Below are 22,022 nucleotides of genomic sequence, written 5' to 3'. Positions count from 1 at the left end.
AATAGCCGCCGCCGCCATCGTGAGACTTGGGTTTTGCTTAGATTATTCTGTCGAGAACAGTTTCGCCGCCGTGTCGGTTTGTGAGACCCCAACTTTGAGATTAATCTTTCATCTGCAGAGTCACTTCAATTGAGCTGCGTTCTTTCGAGTTCTTGCTTGTGTTCTTCGTTGCGCTTGCAGGGATTAGCCTTCTTGGCGAGGTCAACCGAGTTGTGACACGGTTGATAACCCGAGGAGTTGTGGTGCTAAGTTGTGGTGACACGTCCCCATTATTTGGTATTCAGAGACTCAGGTTTACTGTCAGGTTTTACATCTATCTTTAGTTCGAGTGTTTTTTTTTTGTTGTCTTTCGTCCCATAGTCCACGAAAAAGCCAAAACAAAAATTAGGGTTTAGTTTTCCCGTCCCATAGCCGTGTTTAGCCTTTTGCATAATTCTTTTTCAGAGTCCGCCGTGTTGAGTTTTGTGTCCTAGTTCATCGTCTTGTTGCTGGTTAGTTCGTGTTTTGGTCCAGTAGTGTTTTTCCATCCCCGCTTGCCATCAGATCCACCATCGCTTACCACCCGATTTGGGTTTTGCTCTCCACAGAAACCCTAATCGGACCTCCGAACTTCAAACGGCCATAACTCTCGCATACGGATTCGGAATCAGGTGAAATTTAACTTTTCGGACAAGAGAAAAAAATTTCGCATCCGTCTGTCCCCCGGCCATGCCGGGTTGGGTGATTTCAGAATTGCAAAATTCGCATCAGAAAATTGTCTGTCGGAGCTCGGAAGTTTCTGCACGTTTTTTAAAGTTTTTGCAGAATTTCCATAGGCCACATCTTATAGCTGTTCGAGCTGAAATTTTGTGAGAAGCCTATTATAGTGAGGCAGATTGAGAAAAAAATATCAAAAAATAAAAGAAAAAAAAAAGAAAAGTTGATTTCTACTAGTGCCTCCACCTCACGACGAGCTCCGTTGAGCCCGATTCAGTGCTGTTTATCGTATCCATACTTGATCTTGATCCTGCTTGTTACCATTACTGTTCTAGGACACGTATAGGCCAGCAACTAGGACAAGTGTGCTTTTGGACCATTATTCAGCATTGCTATCTGATTTTGAATTGTGTTCCACATACTTATACTTTTGAGCCTCCCATAGCTACACATATTATCTTCAGATCATTACACCCAGAGGATCTTGCAATCTTGGTACCACTTCCTCACAGGTATCACGAACCGGCCACCGGTTGTACCGTCCACTGCTCGTGTTGGTAAGAACCTTGTAAGGGCTTGGTAAGACGCTCTCTTTAGTAGTGACCTTGAGAGGCACCACCACCTGAGTAGTCAGATTATTAGGGATAACCTTCACTGTTTGTTCCTGTTTTTGTGTCTACCATGGCAGGTGATGATGGAAGTGGGGGTCATACTCCCAAGGACTTCAACGAGTGTGTTAGCCAAGAACAGCTGGATGATGCCAAGAGAGAGATGCACGAGGTCGTCACCAAGGCAGTCACTGAGGCGATCATAGGCCTCAAGCTTGGTGAAATCATATCCACGGTTACTGACAGGATCGATGCGTTGGAGACTCGTCAACAGCACAATCAAGATGAGGACATGGTGTATGATGACCAAGGTAATATAGATGAAGCGGCCACACGGGAAGCACGGCTACGCCGTCGTCTTCGCCGCAACACACAAGGTATGGGTGGTACTCACAACCACAATCACCAGCAAGGTAATCAGAATCGTGTACCCGATGATCCTTATGCTAAGGTTAAGTTTACAATACCTTCCTTTTCGGGATATTATGATGCTGACGGGTACCTTGATTGGGAGATGACAGTAGAGCAGAAATTTAGTGCACACCTTGTACCTGAGCAACATAGAGTTAGACAAGCCACTAGTGAGTTTAAAGATTTTGCTATCGTTTGGTGGACCGGTCTAATTGCTGAGGATGCTGCACCTACTACTTGGAATGATCTTAAGTCTGCTATGCGTGATAGATTTGTTCCCCCATCGTACCATAGAGATTTGCGTAAGAAATTGATGCGCTTAGAACAGGGAGATAAAACCGTGCAGGATTATTATGGTGAACTTCAAAAGGGTTTGATGCGTTGTGCCATAGTTGAGGGAACTGAGGATGCTATATGTAGATTTTACTCGGGCTTGAGGCGTGACATTCAGGACATTGTTGATTACAAAGAATTTCACACTGTCAACCAGTTGTTTCAGTTTGCCATGCTTGCAGAGAAGGAATTGCAGGGACGTGATTTGCAGAGCAGGAGCAAGGCCACCTACACCCCACGCTCGGCGCCATCTTCGGGGCTGACCAAGCCTGCCTCTTTTCGATCGCCCCCACCTGCGAGCAACAAGCGACCAGCAGCTTCGGAAGCTGCCACAACGCCAAAACCATCTCCTGCGCGTACTTCCGACTCAGGTAAAAAGTTTTTGCAGGAGCCAGCCAAGAGTTCGTCCTCCGTGTCCTCGACGGGAGGCACGACCGTTCAGTGCCACCGCTGCCATGGATTTGGACATGTGCGGAAGGATTGCCCAAGTCAGCGGGCATACATTGCTACCGAAGACGGCTACATTAGTGCCTCCGACATTGAAGATGATGATGAAGAAGAACCAGAAGAGGCTGCGGAGGCCGGGCATGTTCTGGGTAGCGAGAACACAGCAGCCTTCAGGAGCATCATTGTGAAGCGAGTCCTCAACGTACATAATTTGTTCCAGATTTTCTTCGTCATCAACAATCGGCGAGCGCGTGTCATCATTGATGGAGGTAGTTGCAATAATTTGGTGAGTTCAGATTTGGTCAAGAAGCTTGGCTTGGCCACACGTCCACACCCCCATCCATATTATATTCAGTGGTTTAATGATGCGGGGAAAGCTAAGGTAACACAATCTTGCAGAGTTTCTTTTTCCATTGGTTCATATGCTGATTCCGTAGATTGTGATGTTGTACCTATGGAGGCGTGTTCTCTTTTGTTGGGTCGACCTTGGGAATTTGATAATGATGCTTTACACCATGGTAGAAGTAATACTTACACCTTCATGCATAAGGGAAAGAAAATTACTTTACTTCCCATGACCCCTGCTGAAATTGTACAAGCTGAAAAAGAACGAGCTGCTACTTTGCATGAAACTACATCTGAAAATCAGCAAGTTGCTAATTCTGTTTACCCACCTAAAAATGATAAGTCTGCACCTATTTCCAAGACTAATGGGATTAAATTGAAGGGTGGAGTTTTACTTGCTAGAAAATGCGACCTTGCTGAAATCTCTGATGATGATGTTTGTTACACTTTGGTGTGCAAACAAACACTGTTTTCCCTTGATAATGATGTTAGCTCGATACCTCCTGTTGTCGCTAACCTTTTGCAGGAGTTTGAGGACATTTTTCCAGCTGACATACCTCCCGGGCTGCCACCTATGAGGGGAATTGAGCATCAGATCGACTTGATTCCGGGAGCGACTTTGCCTAACCGAGCTGCTTATCGAACCAACCCCGACGAGACTAAGGAAATTCAGCGCCAAGTCCAAGAGCTTTTGGACCGCGGGTATGTACGTAAAAGCCTTAGTCCTTGTGCCGTTCCTGTGCTTTTGGTTCCTAAGAAAGATGGTACTTGGCGTATGTGTGTTGATTGTAGAGCCATAAATAACATTACCATTCGATATCGCCATCCTATTCCTAGACTTGATGATATGCTTGATGAGTTGTGTGGCGCTATAATTTTTACAAAGATTGACTTGCATAGTGGTTACCACCAAATTAGAATGAAACTTGGAGATGAATGGAAAACAGCTTTTAAGACTAAATTCGGCTTGTATGAGTGGTTAGTAATGCCTTTTGGTTTGACTAATGCACCAAGTACTTTCATGCGATTAATGAATGAAGTTTTAAGAGCTTTTATTGGACGATTTGTGGTGGTTTACTTTGATGATATCTTGATTTACAGCAAGTCTTTAGATGAACATATGGATCACTTACGTGCTGTTTTTAATGCTTTACGTGATGCACGTTTATTTGGTAACCTTGACAAGTGCACCTTTTGCACGGATCGAGTCTCTTTTCTTGGCTATGTTGTTACTCCACAGGGAATTGAGGTGGATGAGACTAAAATTGAAGCCATAAAGAGTTGGCCGGTTCCCCAGACCGTCACACAGGTGAGGAGTTTTCTTGGTCTTGCAGGATTTTATCGCCGCTTTGTCAAAGATTTCAGCACCATTGCTGCGCCACTGCATGAGTTGACAAAGAAGGGTGTGGTGTTCCGTTGGGGAAAGGCACATGAGGAGTCCTTTTGCACTTTGAAGGACAAGCTTACACATGCTCCTTTGCTGCAACTTCCAAATTTCGGTAAGACTTTTGAGCTTGAATGCGATGCTAGCGGAGTTGGCATTGGAGGTGTCTTGATGCAAGAAGGTAAACCCATTGCTTACTTTAGCGAGAAATTGCATGGCTCTGTTTTGAATTACTCTACGTATGATAAAGAATTGTATGCACTTGTACGTTCTTTAGAGACGTGGCGTCATTATTTATGGCCTAAGGAATTTGTTATTCATTCCGATCATGAATCGCTTAAGTATCTTCGTTCTCAAAATAATCTGAATCGTAGACATGCTAAGTGGGTTGAATTCATTGAATCTTTTCCTTATATTATCAAACACAAGAAAGGGAAGGATAATGTGATTGCCGATGCTTTGTCTAGACGTTATACTATGCTGTCCCAACTTGATTGTCGGATTTTTGGGCTTGAATCGATTAAAGAACAATATGCGCTAGACCCTGATTTTCATGAGGTGTTGCTGAATTGTAAAGAGGGACGTACATGGAACAAGTTTGTGATAAATGATGGATTTGTGTTTAGAGCTAACCGCATATGCATTCCAGTTGGTTCTGTTCGTCTTTTGTTGATGCAGGAAGCGCATGGTGGAGGTTTGATGGGACATTTTGGTGCGAAGAAGACAGAGGATGTTCTGGCCACACACTTCTTTTGGCCAAGGATGAGGAGAGACGTTGAGCGGTTCGTGGCTCGCTGTAATACATGTCAAAAAGCTAAGTCGCGCTTGAACCCACATGGTTTGTATATGCCTCTTCCTATTCCTTCGGTTCCGTGGGCGGATATTTCTATGGACTTTGTTTTGGGATTGCCTCGGACGAAGAGGGGGAGTGATAGCGTTTTTGTTGTGGTCGATCGTTTTTCCAAGATGGCACATTTTATACCTTGTCATAAAACAGATGATGCCATTCATATTGCTAACCTCTTTTTCAAAGAGATTGTTCGCTTGCACGGTATGCCTTCTACTATTGTTTCAGATCGTGATGCAAAATTCTTGAGTCATTTTTGGCGCACGCTATGGAACAAATTGGGGACAAAGTTGATGTTTTCTACAACATGTCATCCCCAAACTGATGGACAAACAGAGGTGGTGAATAGAACATTGTCTACGATGCTCCGAGCAATATTGAAGCAAAATTTGAAGATGTGGGAAGAGTGTTTGCCGCATGTGGAGTTTGCATATAATCGGGCGGAACACTCCACCACCAAGGTAAGTCCTTTTCAGGTAGTGTATGGTTTTAACCCTCGTGCTCCCATTGATCTTTTGCCTCTACCTACTACTGAGCGTGTACATACTGATGCTAAAGAGCGTTCTGATTTTATTTTAAAATTACATGCTTCAACCAAAGAGAACATTGAAAAGATGACTGAGAAATATAGAATTGCTGGTAGTCGCTGTAGAAAGGAAGTTAAACTTGAACCGGGTGATTTAGTTTGGTTGCATTTGAGAAAAGAAAGATTTCCAGATTTGAGAAAGTCTAAATTGATGCCACGTGCTGCTGGACCATATAAAATTTTGGAAAAGATTAATGATAACGCATATAAACTTGAGTTGCCCCCAGAGTTTGGGGTTAGTCCCACTTTTAACATTTCAGATTTGAAGCCATATTTTGGAGAAGAAGATGAGCTTGAGTCGAGGACGACTCCAATTCAAGAGGGGGAGGATGATGAGGACATCACTCCTACGGATACAAACGACACTCCTCAAGATGATATACAAGGTCCTATTACTCGCGCACGTGCTCGACAATTGAACTTACAGGTGAGTTCGTTCCTAAGTAATGTTTATTGTGAATCTGAGAATAGATTGCTACCTAATGACTTAATTGTACTTAGGAACAAAGGAGAGGACCAGCAAGGGTGTGGAGAAGGCCTTGGAGGCGTGGAGGACCAGCAAGGACGTTCGGATCAAGATGGAGGCCCAAACCGATTCGACTTCGTTTCAGTTTCGGACTCCAGGAACAGGCCGCACTAAAACGGACGCCCAGGTTGCATACGGAGTCGGATTTGGGCGCACTTGATATGGATGGAAAGATAATTTCAAGACGCTTCCAATGGATCTGGTTTCAGGCTCAAATTCATCCGGAGTCTACAGGAATCGTCTGTGGAAGTTGGCGTCCAGAATCTGTCCCGGTGCTGCGTCACTGTTTTTGGGCCGATGGCCCGTGTATCGTGTTGGAGCCCAATAGGGGCGCGTCCAGGGGGTCTTGCGCGACCTAAACCCTTATTAATAGCCGCCGCCGCCATCGTGAGACTTGGGTTTTGCTTAGATTATTCTGTCGAGAACAGTTTCGCCGCCGTGTCGGTTTGTGAGACCCCAACTTTGAGATTAATCTTTCATCTGCAGAGTCACTTCAATTGAGCTGCGTTCTTTCGAGTTCTTGCTTGTGTTCTTCGTTGCGCTTGTAGGGATTAGCCTTCTTGGCGAGGTCAACCGAGTTGTGACACGGTTGATAACCCGAGGAGTTGTGGTGCTAAGATTGCTGGATTCGGGTCTTAGGATCTGAAGCCGGATCGGTGTGTTTCGCTCCGCCTACAACGAGAGTTATCCAGAACCTGACGGAAGATCGGGAACCCACGTCCCCATTAGGTGGTCACGTTCCATATTACGCACATTCATGCTCCTTCCTTAGCTTGGCAGCACCATTCGGACCGGTAATCTCCCCAACGTTGTCCGGCGAATGCAGTGTTGAGCTGTGCAGTACTGCGATGGTTCTACTAATGAATTTTATTCCATTTGGGTGAACCTCCATTTCAGATTTGTGAGTCGTGTTGGATTTTCAAGATAAGTTCGTGCTGCTGCAAATTGTCCATGACCAATTTTGCCTAAGTCACTAGAAATGCAAATAGACTATTATTGCTCCCATGGACGCGTCGGGAACTGAACCGCACCGCGCACGCTCCCACCCCTCCATCCATGGGCTTTTGGAATACCAACCGCCCGCCCCCATCCGCCCCGTCTACTTCGCGGGCAGCTTCTGTTGCTTCACATGTTACGGGCTTACGGCCCATCTACCTCGCGACCTGCTTGGGCTGCTTGATGTGTGCCTCTTTTATTGCACTCACTAGTCACACCGTTGGTATCACCAGACATGTTTTAATTTAGTCGGCAGATTTCCTGATGGTTTGCTCTCACACCTTGGACCGGTGATCACTGTTCCATAGCATTCTTACCATGCTGTCTCGGAATATACGTGGCCTTGGCAACAAGGAAAAGTTCTCCAACATCTGGCTACCGCTCCCCTCCCCATCGCCCCCAATCATTTACCTCCACGAATCCAAGCTCGTTGACAAAAACTAAGGTAGTGAGAAACTCAGAAGGCGATGGACAATTTGATATTGCCTAGACTCATTAAGGACCTCGATAAAATGTGCTGCAACATCTTCCATATTTCCAGTGAAATGTGCTTCAACCCCCCCCCCCAAGACCTTGCACGACCAAGGTTTATTGTGGCGCCAACTTGTGAAAGACTTTGAGTACGTACTCAAAAGATATGATTTTGGACGTGATCCTCTTTTACTGCACTCACCGGTTGGACTCATGGACAAATAGTATGTTTTCTAAAGGATTCATTAGAAAACCTGATGAAGCTGTCCTTTACGAACACCATTTGGACCCGTGTTCACCGTTCTAGAGCAGTGGACCATATTTTAGGCATCTGTGAGCCTACCGATTCGAAAGTGACCCTCCTACTCTACCAGAAAGATCATACAGTGCGGTTGTAGTCTAACCGGTGAGTGTATTTAATTTGGAATGTTACCTTGCACTCCAGAAAACTGTGAATGATGCACGGTGCCGCAACAGATCTAACCGGTGAATGTTGTAAACATGGATTGCACTGCACTCACCCGGTTGGACCGGTGGTCACCGTTTATATTACTAGTCAATATTTCGGGATGAGCCCCACTTCATGGGCCGCCAGTTGGGCTGTGCGTGTACATGGCAGCAACAGTCCAACCGGTGCTCCTTTCAAAGTTGTTCGGTGATTGTGGTGTCCAGCTATGCTGGTGAATGCCAATGATCTAAGCTCTGTTGATGAACAACAATGCCTGCTTTGTGAAGTTAGGTGGATTAATGCAATATTGTATTGTCATTGCAGACCTTGTATGAACAATGATTGTAGTACTCTATTTAACATGTAACCTGTCCTTCTCATGCTCAATCACAAATTTAGCAAGTTGATTATCAAGCAACAAAATATCACACATTTTACCATAGCCATCTTCAATTACAGCAATCATTGAACATCAAAAAAGACACAACTAAGGGAGACACAGCTACTTCAGTTCACACAAAAAAGGTTCCATTACCACTAGACCATGCATAGTCCAGACCTGCATCTACTTCAGTTCACACACCCATGCGTCCACTACAACCTTCCTTTGAACAAGTCATTGTTCTTGCAAAATGAGCATGAACAGTGCTACACCAACCTACTTCTTCAGGAATATGGCAAATAGTATGGCAACCATCATCACCCCAACACATGCACATGATGAACTCATAGATTTGACTAATTGTCATACATCTCATGGCTGATCCTATTCTGAAAGCATAGCTTCCTTCTCTTCAACGGCATCATTCCTCAACTGGATTGCCTCCAGACGATACAGATGCCAAATGCCACATGCAACTTGCTGGAACTCTGGTGGCCAAACAAAATGTTGGATTCCCCTCTACCAAACAAAAATGACACTGATCAGTAGGGAAACAAAGGATATACCAAACAAAAATGACACTGATCAGTATAGAAACAAAGGATATAGATCAAAGCATTGGCAAGATAAAGTAATGTTGTAGGATCCGATGAGGGATTATCCGATTCACTAGAGTTGGCACCAGATCCCTGCACCATCCTCTTGGATGGATGGACGCGGCGCAACGGCCACCGGAGCTGTCGTCGGAGGCCGCTAAGGTTTGCGGTGGCTGCGAGGGTTCAACTGGATCACGGATCGCCGCCGCCTAGGGTTCATCCAAATCGCCGCCGCCTGTAGGGTCTAACTCATAAATGGCTCAAACTATATTAGATCCACCATTTAATTCTAAACTATACTACTCGAAATGTTATTCACACAATTATGGATTTACTATTGTACCCTTGATCAAATAAAAAAATTCGGAAAGACAATTATCCCACCTCATCTCCTCTGGTGCGGGTCCCACCAATTCGGTATGCACCCGGTGAATATGGGCCCACCATTTAGTATGCACCGGGTGCATACCGGTTCCTATGCCTTCCCAGCCGTCGGATCGTGCGACGTGAGCCGTTCATTTTTCTCCAAACATTCTAAAAAAGTTGAAAAAAAAAGAATGAGCAACCAAATTCCAAATCTAGTGATGAGTTGCTTCACATCATTGTCGTGGCTCTAGAAGGAGGGCCACAGCCGGGTGGCGTAGTGCACCCGCCTAACCCCCAAGGGTGGTTACCCGGGGAAGTGCAAGCTATTCTTCAGATCTGCTCATGGAGCCAGAACACAAGAACACTCGGGGATTTAGAGTGGTTCGGGCCGCCGGAGCGTAATACCCTACGTCCACAGGGAGTTGTGTTGCTCTTGGGACTGTGGATGAGTCTATCCTCTGCCTCCAAGTCTCTTCTTTTTCTTGAGTCCTTCTCTAACGGGCGTCTCCCTTTTATAGAGCAAGGAGGGCGCGTACACAGGCGTTGGACCCCGACAGGTGGGCCCAACAAGGAAGTATACTATACCAAATAGACACTAATGTGCTACAGTGATGGAGAATCTCTTGCCGAATATGCTTCATCGTCTTATAGACTCTCTGACCGAGGGTGTCTTCTCCTGTCCCATCGGCGAGGCGCCCGTTGAGGTAGTGTAGGTTGCGGCATAGACTGTTGGGTCTACCGCGTAGGCGTTATGATACTCCGTCGCCGAGTTGTCATGTCTAACTGGCGCAGCAGACTAACGCGCGCGGCGTGAGTGGCGCCAGCGGCTGTACTGTGCACCTTGGTAATGCGCGACCAACAGTACAGCCTGGCAAAAGTCTCCTCGGGCTCCGCTGTGGCAGAGCGCACTTAACGTCTCCCGCATTGAATGCGGTAGGTGGGCAAGTCTTCCCGAGGAAGCTTGGCAGCCGTGCGCGTACCTGCACCTGCGAACACGTGGCGGCTCGGAACCCCCAGGCGGGGTGTTTGCTCCCTCCCTGCTGAGAGGCCCGGATAGTATATGGGGGTCTGGGACCCCGTGGGAGGTCCGGGGCCCCCGGCTGTTTTGGCTGAGTGATCCCTTCTCCGGGACACGTGGTGACACCGGATCCGTCCCCGAGCGGGATGCGGGTCCGAGACTGTTGGTCCGGTGAGATGGAGTCGGACCCCAGGTGTCCGGCTGCTCAGCTCCTTTGGGCGTAGTTACGGATAACTACACAAGTCTTGACACAGCAAGAGGGGGTACCCTATTCCAGAGGTACCGACAATGGCCCCCGAGCCCACCTCTGAAGAGGTACGAACCCGCAGGTGGGGCCATTATCATGACGCAATGCTGATTTGCGTTGGCATGCTCATGTCAAGAGCGGGTGCTCCGGACCCCTTCAAGGCCGTAGCACTTGTTGCCAGGTTCTGGTACCAGAGCGTTCTCCGCAGGGCGGCGAAGGTGCAGGCTTAGGGTACGGGACCAAGCTAAGCGGCTGCACGGACCTCGAACCGCCCAGGGAGCGAGCACCACTTCCCCGGACCCGGCTTTAGGCGACCGTGGTGAGCGGTCTCCACCGGAGCGGGCCACCGGAGTGGACTTGGGCGACCGTGGTGAGCGGTCTCCGCCTGAGCGGGCCACTAGAGTGGACTTTGAGCGACCGTGGTGAGCGGTCTCCGCCGGAGCAGGCCACCGGAGTGGACTTTGAGCGACCGTAGCGAGCGGTCTCCGCCGGAGCGGGCCACCGGAGTGGACTTGGAGCGACCGTGGTGAGCGGTCTCCGCCAGAGCAGGCCACCGGAGTGGACTTGGAGCAACCGTGGCGAGCGGTCTCCGCCGGAGCAGCCCACCGGAGTGGACTTTGAGTGACTGTGGCGAGCGGTCTCCGCCGGAGCGGGCCACCGGAGTGGACTTGGAACTACCGTGGCGAGCGGTCTCCGCCGGAGCGGGCCACTGGAGTGGACTTGGAGTGACCATGGCGAGCGGTCTCCGCCGGAGCGGGCCACTGGAGTGGACTTGGAGCGACCGTGGCGAGCGGTCTCCACCGGAGCGAGCCACCGGAGTGGACTTGGAACGACCGTGGCGAGCGGTCTCCGCCGGAGCGGGCCACCGGAGTGAACTTGGAGTGTTGCCATCGATCCACCGAGATATGTTACCGGACCTCCCGGTGTGGCATAGGAAACCACGCCTTATACTAGAAAGAAGTCCAGACCCCTAGTCACAGCAGCCTCGGATACTAGGGTACTCGTAACAGGGCAGTGAAGTGCGTAGGCTTAGGGTACATTACCAGGCTAAGCGGCTACGCAGACCTCCTCCACCCCAAGATACAAGCACCGCTTCTCCGGAGCAGGTCCCTAGAAGTTCAGACCGCCTTTCAGATAGAAGGGGCATCCCAACCTGACCACAAGCCAACAACTCAATTTGGATTGTTAGCAACAAAAGAAGAACCTCCGTTTGGAAAAAAAAAGGAAAACATACAAGCTGAACGGACGAGTGCTATTAAACTAGTGTAAAGATAAGACTGAGAAAGCAAATCTCCTTTATTATTTGATTTGTGGTGTACATCAGAGGTCGGGATTATGAGTGCGGACCTCTATTGCTCTGGACCACTTGCTTGTGTCGCCTGTTTGTGCGATGAAGCCAGAGGTCGGGCTTACAAGGGCGGACCTTTACCGCTCTGGACCACACGTAGGCACCATATCATTACAAAGGAGAAACACACGCAATCCTATCTAGTGGTAACCTATAGCCGTCGCCCCGTAGGGCATGCACATTCCTGGCCGGAGTGGAACTGCCATCTTGGAGGTTCTTCTCAGTTGTTGGGGGCGAAGGCGCCCTGGACGTGCCTATACAGCATCATCCAGCATCACCTCGGGAGCTTGCAGGGCCCTCCTCAGCACAAGAACTGTTTCATGCTCAGATAGCATGAGAACAACTTCTTTGGCTTTGAATGGGAGTAGCCCTGCCGTTGTCAGCTGCCGACGGGAGCCAGCCCGATGGCCGCCCATAGCGAGCTGAAGCCAGCTTGACACCCTGGCGCAGCAGAAGGACGGGTGCTCGTTTGGACGAGCACGGAGCGTGGAGAAGGGCGGTCGCTCGCCGGCTCCACCTTGGTGCTGGCACAGGGCCCCCGCGCCTTGCGGTGGAGGTCGACGCCTGTCTGCAGCAGCTCCAAGGAAGGCTTGTGCCAGGCGAGGGAGAAGGCGACAGACATCCTTCCTGAGCCACAGCCGTCGGCTCTAGCTCCATCTTGAGAGGAAACCTTGAGCTGACGTCGTGCCGACGGAGGGGACCCCTGGTGGTTGCTTGAGAGAAAACCTTTGGCCGACGCAGGGGTGTCGCAGGGTGACGCGCAGCAGGCGTCGCCCCTGTGTGCCGCCGTGCCAGCTTTGAGGTGTCGTAGTGGCGACGCACAGCAGGCGCCGCTGCCGTGCGCCACCGCACCGAGGGCACTGCCGCCTTGGTGTCGAGGCATGCGGCGTAGGTGACGCCGTGCCTCTCTTCATATTCTCGTCGTCGTTGCAGAGGATGAGCTCAACCTCAGAAGCCAGGAGGTGAGCGGAGATCTGGCCAACACTTGCGCGTCCCCACGGACGGCGCCAGATGTCGTGGCTCTAGAAGGAGGGCCACAGCCGGGTGGCGTAGTGCACCCGCCTAACCCCAGAGGGTGGTTACCCGGGGAAGTGCAAGCTATTCTTCAGATCTACTCATGGAGCCAGAACACAAGAACATTCGGGGATTTAGAGTGGTTCGGGCCGCCGGAGCGTAATACCCTACGTCCACTGGGAGTTGTGTTGCTCTTGGGACTGTGGATGAGTCTATCCTCTGCCTCCAAGTCTCTTCTTTTTCTTGAGTCCTTCTCTAACGGGCGTCTCCTTTTTATAGAGCAAGGAGGGCGCGTACACAGGCGTTGGACCCCGACAGGTGGGCCCAACAAGGAAGTATACTATACTAAATAGACACTAATGTGCTACAGTGATGGAGAATCTCTTGCCGAATACGCTTCATCGTCTTGTAGACTCTCTGACCGAGGGGGTCTTCTCCTGTCCCATCGGCGAGGCGCCCGTTGAGGTAGTGTAGGTTGCGGCATAGACTGTTGGGTCTACCGCGTAGGCGTTATGATACTCCGTCGCCGAGTTGTCATGTCTAACTGGCGCAGCAGACTAACGCGCGTGGCGTGAGTGGCGCCAGCGGCTGTACTGTGCACCTTGGTAACGCGCGACCAACAGTACAGCCTGGCAAAAGTCTCCTCAGGCTCCGCTGTGGCAGAGCGCACTTAACGTCTCCCGCATTGAATGCGGTAGGTGGGCAAGTCTTCCCGAGGAAGCTTGGCAGCCGCGCGCGTATACCTGCGCCTGCGGACACGTGGCGGCTCCGGACCCCCCCCCCCCCCCCCAGGCGGGATGTCTGTTCCCTCCCTGCTGAGAGGTCCGGATAGTATGTGGGGGTCCGGGGTCCCCGGCTGTTTTGGCTGAGTGCTCCCTTCTCCGGGACACGTGGTGACACCGGATCCATCCCCGAGCGGGATGCGGGTCAGAGACCGTTGGTCCGGTGAGATGGAGTCGGACCCCAGGGGTCCGGCTGCTCAGCTCCTTTGGGCGTAGTTACGGATAACTACACGAGTCTTGACACAGCAAGAGAGGGTACCCTATTTCAGAGGTACCGACAATCATAGCATGATTCTAGATCTTTTATTCTATTAATGCCACTGTTTTTCCACCACCATCTATTATACATTCGATTTTAGAGGCGCAGTAGTGGTTGATACCGCGTGGCAGTATCAGGCTACTATCAGCATATTCTGACTTCTGAAACCTTCAAGCAGTACAGCGAGAGATCACCTGCCATGGGCCTAGCTAGCTCCCAAATTAGCTTCCGGTTTCCTATAATAAAATTAAGCCCACTAATTTCACGCGCCAAGAAGCAAGACGCATTCAAACGCGTACATGGAGGGAGAGGGACTCGTTCCGTTCCAACAGCTACTAGTTCAGTTCGTCCTCAACAAACCTCCCGGCCACTCATCGCACATGCCCGCACGTCGCGCCCCCACATGGCGGCCACCTACCCTTCGTCTCCTCCAACCGATCCAAGCTATAAGAACCCACCCCACCCCCTGCCCTCCTCCCCCCAGGCAGGCAAGCAAGCAGGGCGCGGCTAGCAAGTGTGATCATCCTTGATCAGGCTTGCTAATTACCCCTTCTCGTTTCTTCCTCGTCTCCGACAGACGGCAGCTAGTAATCCTCGACGAGTCGTGATGGAGATGAAGAAGGTCGCCTGCGCCGTCCTAGTGGCCGCCTCGGCCACCGTGGCCCTCGCCGCCGATGCCCCGGCGCCCGCACCCACCAGCGCCTCCTCGGCCGCCTTCCCAGCCGTCGGCGCGGTGATCGGCGCCTCCGTGCTCTCCTTCTTCGCCTACTGCCTTCAGTAGATTGCTAGAGGAGGATCGGAAGCATGCTGCTTCTGGCTGCGGTTGAATTCTATTTATGTTTTATCCAAGTACCTTAATTTGGGTTTAATCTGGATTATTTGACCATAATGATTGATCCACTCATTTGATTTTGCTTTGACGTTTCTTCCCCCCTCTATGTTAATTTCCACCTGTAAAGAGGGGAGGATCGGAGGCGCTATTTGTTTGGACATGAAAGTTGGAAATTAATCAATATACCCATTTGTTTGACTTGTGCTGTTATTGTTTCTGCTTTCTAGCATTTCATTTTGTTGCATTTATTTATCATGGGTTCGGGTGATCAAGTAGGGTAATTTGCTCCGGCGAAAAAAAATCGAGGGACTACCAATGACGTTTAGGGCAAGCAAATTAGTTCATTTTGAACTACTGAATTGTCCTAAATGTCATATTTTTTATGGACAGAGGTCGTGTATATTAGTTTAAATTGGGCTCTTCCTCGTAGCATATGTGGTGGAACAACTATAGTGCTGGTTTCAGCCAACCGAATGACACAAACTTTTAAGCCATTGGTAATTGGTCCTCACAATGCCGTCTCATAACTCCATTGTTTAATTATTCAAAAAAAACTCCATTGTTTACCTGATGACTGGTATCCAAACACAGAGGAAACCAGCTATCGTTTTGAGTCCACAAACTACAACCCTTTGTATTATGATCAGTTTCCAAGACAGTATTATGATCACTTGAGATCAGAAGTTCGTAACAGTAGAGCGTCTGAAATGATAGTTTGATACTTTGATTTCAGGCAAGCGAATGACACATATTAAGTGACTACTGATAATTGATATATGAACGGAAGAACCTGTTGTAGATTGAGAATATAAAAATGGTTGTCCTGATCAAGAATTAATCTGTTTCTGGATAGTGCCCGTGATTATTGCAAAATCATAACTAGAATTAGAATTAATCTAAAAAAACAGAATTAGAACCAATTGCAGAGGAATGTTACTAAATGTTAACGACATCAAAAAGGTAAGATACTTTTCGTCGATGCATTCCTCTGCCATTGGCTAAAATTCAGACCTCCATGCGGAATAAACCAAACCCTCTGCATCATCCTCTAACAATACTAGCATTCTCTGTATTGCGAGTTTTAGGCTTTATTTGTGAGTTGAAAAAAAAATAGACAATGTTCTTTAGTTTTATGTATGAATTAATGGAAGGCATAATGTGACTAAGCATGGTTCTTTAGAGATTGATCAACAACAACTGTAAAGCTAACGAAGAAAAAGAAAGAAGGAACATCAATGAGTATCACATATTATTTATGCATTGGCAGCATTACATCAACACATCAACAGCCTCAGGACTTTTAGACTATGGCCTTCGAATTCACGTTGATAAAATCCTGATCGGCAAAGAAGAGCCAAGAGTTGCAAAAATGTCTGAAAGACCAAGATCTAGTATTATAAAATTTGTGCAATAAAAAGGCATAAATATTAACATCACCAGATTTACTAGACTAAGAAAATAAAATCACTACAAATGCATGAGAGAAAGAGGGTTGGAGAGAGAGAGAGAGAGAGAGAGAGAGAGAGAGAGAGAGAGAGAGAGAGAGAGTCCAAACTCTTAAAACAAACATTTACAAGCTCAGAAGGGATAGTCAATAGAAGAGGTGAGCCTGTCATCATGGATCAGCAGCCCTGCCTGCCATGCAGTAAGCCAGAACCTTGGCCTTGCAAGGCCAATAGCCTGACAATCACTAACATAAGGGTTTCCCCATCCTCCATGAAGAAGATGAAGAAGCGCCCAGTGTTACATGGCAGGAAAAGATTGCAGGCTCAACCAAAAGCTCATTTGGGATAGCGCCATCCAGGAGTTGATCACAGAGGACCATTATGTTCATCCTCTTAATTGGCAGTCGATTAGGGTGGCCTGATGAGTATGAGAAAAGGGAAGAGCTCCGAAGCTTCATGGCTAGAGATGGTGGAAGGTGACTACAGAGTACTGACAGACTTGTGTGTGCATCCTCATCGCACTGCCAGTGGCTACTTATATAGAGTGGCTACTTATATAGAGAGAAGAAAAGGAGCCATTAGTACTCTACTGATGGTAACACTATCTGTTTGCTTAGAGTAATCCTGGTTACTTACCTCGACACTCGAGTAATACTAGTATATTCCTGTCAGGCAATGATAATCTGTTGAAGTGAATCTTTGCCATCCAAACGAATGATGACAGAAGTTCATAGGCAGAAATCTCGTTGCAGTTTTGGATCATAGGCAGTGTTGGAGTTATGGAACCTACCTCAACCTCAAAAGGAATATATAGCCATGCCAAATGCATATGCTTCATCCAAACAGTCATGATATCAACAGATACAAGGTAGCTGGGCTGCAAGCCTGCAAGACAGCAATACAAAAAGACACCAGACCTGAAACAGTAGGCCACGAGCTCTGATCGATCCAATTTTTCCGGAGTAGATGTGCACACTGTGCTTGGACCAATTTACCATTTTCTTTTTTGAGTTTTGTGGAATGCTTTGATCAATTATGTGCACCTTGCATGGCGCGTCTGAATTCAACGGCAAGATTCCTTGCATTTCTCGAATCTGCTGTCGTAATTTGTAAGGCCCTGTTTTTTTCATAGGACTTTTGCGTCTCTGTGGGACTTTTGGGCGCTAAAAGTCTATGTGGAGCTAAAGAATGAGAAGCCCCTCTTGAGAAGCTCTTTGAGACTTTTAGCCTACATCAATTTACTTTTCCACCCTACTATCTCTACATCAATTCACTCTGTTCGCTGCAACCAGCCAACGATATTTTTCTCTCACACCAAACCAGCACCAGCCACCAGCTAGCCAACAATACTTTTCTCTCACAATAAATTAGCAGCAGTCATAGCACAACGAACAGAGTGAATCTACTTTCTAGGGCTAATAGTGAGCTGGATGCATGCATGCTGGGATACTTTGGTCCTTTCTACGTTTCATTTAATGACCTCTAGTCCCTTTAGTACCTCAAACCAAATAGGAAGAGACTTTTTGTTTTAGTCCAGGACTAAAATTAGCCTAGAGACTTTTGAGAACCAAACGGGTCTAAATCAATTCAGCTTTTCAGCCACTGCTAGCACTGGCGGAGATTAGTGGAGTTTTAGGGTGGCCATGGCCCCCCTGGGCAATAAAAAATTGACCACTAAATGAACAGTAAATAGGCTACTGTTCATTGATTTTTAGAGAAGGTTATCATAGCTGGCCCCCCTCATTAGCTACTAAGCTCCGCCACTGACTGCTAGGTTTTAGCGACTGTTGTGGCGGCCGATAGCTTATAGCTAAATTATTCCCTTCAGCTTGGAAAAACGTTGAACTAGGCCTCATAGGACAATGGTTACAAAAGTCATATAGACTGATCTACCAAAGTTACAGCCCATCGTTATGCAAAATTTACAGACCTATCAAAACCAAAAGAGCTTTACTCTTGAGCAAGACCATAAATATAGCCAAATGACGTGTCAGGGTGAGTTCTGCGCGGATTACAACTTTCTATGGCAAAGTTAACTTTAGACTAAAAATGCATACATATGAGATGTTTTCGAAAAACTAATTCTCTCTTAATGGAAAATTTGTACTTTAGATGGTACAAATTGAGAAAACTGCAAAAAAAAATGCATCCTTGTCATATGCAATGCCAATAGGTTCGGTATTTTAAATGCCAAGGTACCACCTTAAATGCAATTTTCTATTAAACAATATTATTTGAAAATAGTCTATGGCATGAAGGGAACCAAAGTTATTCCTTAGGATAGAGTTTTAAGCCCGGTCATGCTAGTTTTCTTTCAAGAAGGAAAACTACAAATGATGTTTTGAAATGACTTGGCCATCTGTGTCCATGTGGACGATTTGACTCACCCAATTTCACACCAACTCATCCATCCACATTCTCTTGTCATATAAGCCTCATTATTCTTAGGGTTTGTTTGAATAAATACCAAAGCAGGTCAACACACAAAATTCAACGTGGGTTGCGGGATGCTCTTGGGTTAAGAGCAAATATTTGGTGAACCCAACCTTGCGCGGCATTGCCCTTATATTAATATTTCTCGCCAACTTGGCAACTGCCCCAGAACTGACACTGATTGATTTTGCGCAAAATAAAATCATGATGTATGTCATGCGCGGCAATTGTGGTTGTAGCCGCAAAACAGTAAGCAAATTTGGAAATTTGGAAAAAGCATGTCACCTTGTTCTTCAAAAAAATCATATCATTTAGCAAAATTAGTCTTTGCACGGACTAAACAATGAGCGAGGGTGAAGAATGGATGAGAACGCGCCTTTTCGAAGCCTACACGTAAGACCTGTTCTTCGCTTCCACCAGAGGAAAACGTAGATTGCTCGACTAGTGGGCCTCCAAACGCTTGCAACCAAAGGGGAGCGGCTCGGCCCAATGCCAAAGCTCAGTGCTGATATAACGGCGCGATCCAGCCAGACCTCGCAGGGCTAAACCTAGGGTTTCTCCGCCGCCGCCGCCGCCGCCGCCGCCGCCGGAGGGAACAGGGAGGGAGTGCCGCGATGGCGGAGAAGAAGCAGCGCCCCGGCGGGGCCAGGAAGGACGAGGTGGTCACCCGCGAGTACACCATCAACCTCCACAAGCGCCTCCACGGATGGTATGGCTGCCGACTCCTCCGCGCCTCTCGCCTCTCGCCTCTCGCCTCTCCCCCATCCACCTGATCTTCCTGGTGCTGGCTGTGAACAAATCTGTGCTCTCGTGCTCGTGGCGGTAGATTTTTCGGATGGGAACGAATCGCTCGGGGGCGCCGGGCTCCGGGTCCGGCAGTCGTGTCCAGCGTGCGCGACCTCGCATTTCCCTGCGATTGATCTGTACGTTTTGGGCCGGCGCGCCGCGATTGTCTAGTTCTCTGATGGATCGTGTGTGGTAGCTTCTTGTTTGCTCAGCAGCTGCAGCCTCCGGGTATAGTCCAGTGCCTGTCTTTGAATCTTGTGGCTGTGCGCGCTACATTACCCGGGACAGCGGAATCTGCTCATCGTTACGCGTGTTGCGTCTTGAAATGCTACCATGTGCTACATTTGGGCACGAAATCTCTAACTCGACGCACTCTGCAGCGGCTTGTCCGTTTGGTTTTTTGTCACATTGTCTCCGGCCTCTGGGTGGTCCAACTATTAAGATTCCAGGTTCTATTTTGTGCTTTGGAAGTATGATGATGCTTCTTTTCGTGCCCCATCAAGAAGATGCTTTCCTGCGTGGTGTGTTTTCCCCATTACTTTTTGCATCGTTAGCAAGATAAATGGCTGCAGTTTGTTCTTTCATTACTATGGCTAGCTTGTGTTCTATCTTGGGGCTTACTTGACTTGTTTATTCATGATCTGATCTGCTCAGTTTTGTTCCAGATGTCAATTTGGCAAGGCTAGTGCGATTAAGATAGGTCTGTAGATTAGAATCTGTGCATGAGTGTTGCAGGTCAACATGGAGCCTGAGAAATTATTAACTAAAAGTTCACATGAGCAAACGAATTGTTCCTCATGAATGAATCTTGCTTTTCTGCTTGTGATGGCAGATTCATGGACGGGAATAGATCACTTGGAGCTTGCTTGATGCAAGTCAAGCTTGTTGGCTGCACGTTTCCTTCTGTTGATCATTATATCTTTCTTGGGCTAGTCGTTGCAATTGGACTAGCACTTACATTGTAGCCCCTTCTTGTAATGTATGGTTTCCGGGTATAGTCAGGTGCCTGTCTTTTAAATCCTGTGGCTGTGCACAGTTACATGCCCGGTAGAGTGGAATCTGCTCATCGTTACACGAGTTGCTACTTCAAATGCTACCATGTGTTCCATTTGGGCAGGAAATGTCTCTTAACTTGATGCCCTCTTTTGGTTTTCCATTTATTTTTTGTTACATTCTCTCAGGGTGCCTTGGGAATCATGTTTTGAAGCTCTATTATGTGTTGTATAATATGATATGCTGCTATTTGTGCTCCTTTTTCCTGGATGATTAGTTTGTCCTTTTACTTGATGTGTTTATGGTTGTTTGCACAATACTTTAGGAGTGCACAAACAGCAGAAGTTTTGTGTCTACAACCATGGGATATATTAGTCCGGTGTCTTGTTCAATTTCTTGCTTTCATCTGCATGTTTTTCATGGTCGTGTTGCTTCACTTCAGTTGTCCTCCATGCTTGCCACTCCTGTTTTATGATGTTTTTCTGGTCCCCATATGATAATTGATCAGTAACTGACAGCTCACCTGATTTGCTGCAGCACCTTCAAGAAGAAGGCCCCCAATGCCATCAAGGAGATCAGGAAGTTTGCACAGAAGGCGATGGGCACCACGGATGTCAGGATCGACGTGAAGCTCAACAAGCACATCTGGAGCAGTGGTATCCGCAGTGTGCCAAGGCGCGTCCGTGTCAGGATCGCACGCAAGAGGAACGATGAGGAAGACGCCAAGGAGGAGCTCTACTCTCTGGTCACGGTCGCTGAGATCCCCCTGGAGGGGCTCAAGGGTCTGGGCACCAAGCTTGTCGAGGACGATGAATAGATCTGCCCGTGTACCTGCCTTCCTCTATGAAAGCAAATTTTGGTGTTTTTGAGTTTGTTAGCACTATGTTCAATATCCTTACGAGGAAACGTGCGGTGTCTTTTGATGTCTCAATTGCTTTCTTGGCTTCGTATTGAACTCTTCAAGATACCTGGGTGGTTTGTGGATCCCGAATTCCATATCCTTTGTGCAGCTATGCTAGATGTCTGACGAATATCATGAATCATGTCCCGTTTCCCTTTGAATTCGATCAGTGCGAACTCTTTTCTCCTTGTTTTGTTAGGAGGGTGTGGGTTTGCGCATGGTTCATCAACAGACACTTGCCAACGCAGAGATTGTTTACCTTTCTCCCGTTCAGCTTTAGTTGTTTGTGAGAAAAGGGCGGGATATACAAGCTTTTTGGGGATCATGAGTAGTGAGCTTGCTTGTGTGTCAGTTTTATATGTTGCTGCAAACACCCAGAAATATGGGATGATACTTTTATAGCAGGTCGAAAATATTGGCCCGAGCCTGGCCCGTACATTTGACGGGGTTGGGTTTTTAATCTTGAGAGGATTATACATTTTTAGTAAGCGGGCAAAATAAATCTTCTAAGACAAAATTACA

At 47.8% G+C, this 22,022-nt stretch overlaps 2 protein-coding genes across 2 annotated transcripts; both read left to right on the top strand.

The window, feature by feature from the left end:
* The first annotated feature begins 14,522 nt into the window (after window positions 1–14,522).
* LOC120703267 (arabinogalactan protein 23-like) lies at window positions 14,523–15,152 on the top strand. The gene has a single exon (XM_039987295.1). The coding sequence runs from the start codon at window positions 14,718–14,720 to the stop codon at window positions 14,889–14,891; it is 174 nt and encodes a 57-aa protein (XP_039843229.1). The 5' UTR covers window positions 14,523–14,717; the 3' UTR covers window positions 14,892–15,152.
* Window positions 15,153–19,309: 4,157 nt separating this feature from the next.
* Window positions 19,310–21,661, top strand: LOC120703266 (60S ribosomal protein L31-like). The gene is made up of 2 exons (XM_039987294.1): window positions 19,310–19,529; window positions 21,137–21,661. Exons 1-2 carry the CDS (start codon window positions 19,435–19,437, stop codon window positions 21,414–21,416), a joined length of 375 nt encoding a protein of 124 aa, XP_039843228.1. The 5' UTR covers window positions 19,310–19,434; the 3' UTR covers window positions 21,417–21,661.
* Window positions 21,662–22,022: the final 361 nt, after the last annotated feature.

This window comes from Panicum virgatum, chromosome 4K (assembly GCF_016808335.1).
Source record: "Panicum virgatum strain AP13 chromosome 4K, P.virgatum_v5, whole genome shotgun sequence".
Taxonomy (NCBI): Eukaryota; Viridiplantae; Streptophyta; class Magnoliopsida; order Poales; family Poaceae; genus Panicum; species Panicum virgatum.
Note: the sequence above shows the minus strand (reverse complement) of the source record. Positions and strands in the feature narration are given on the sequence as shown.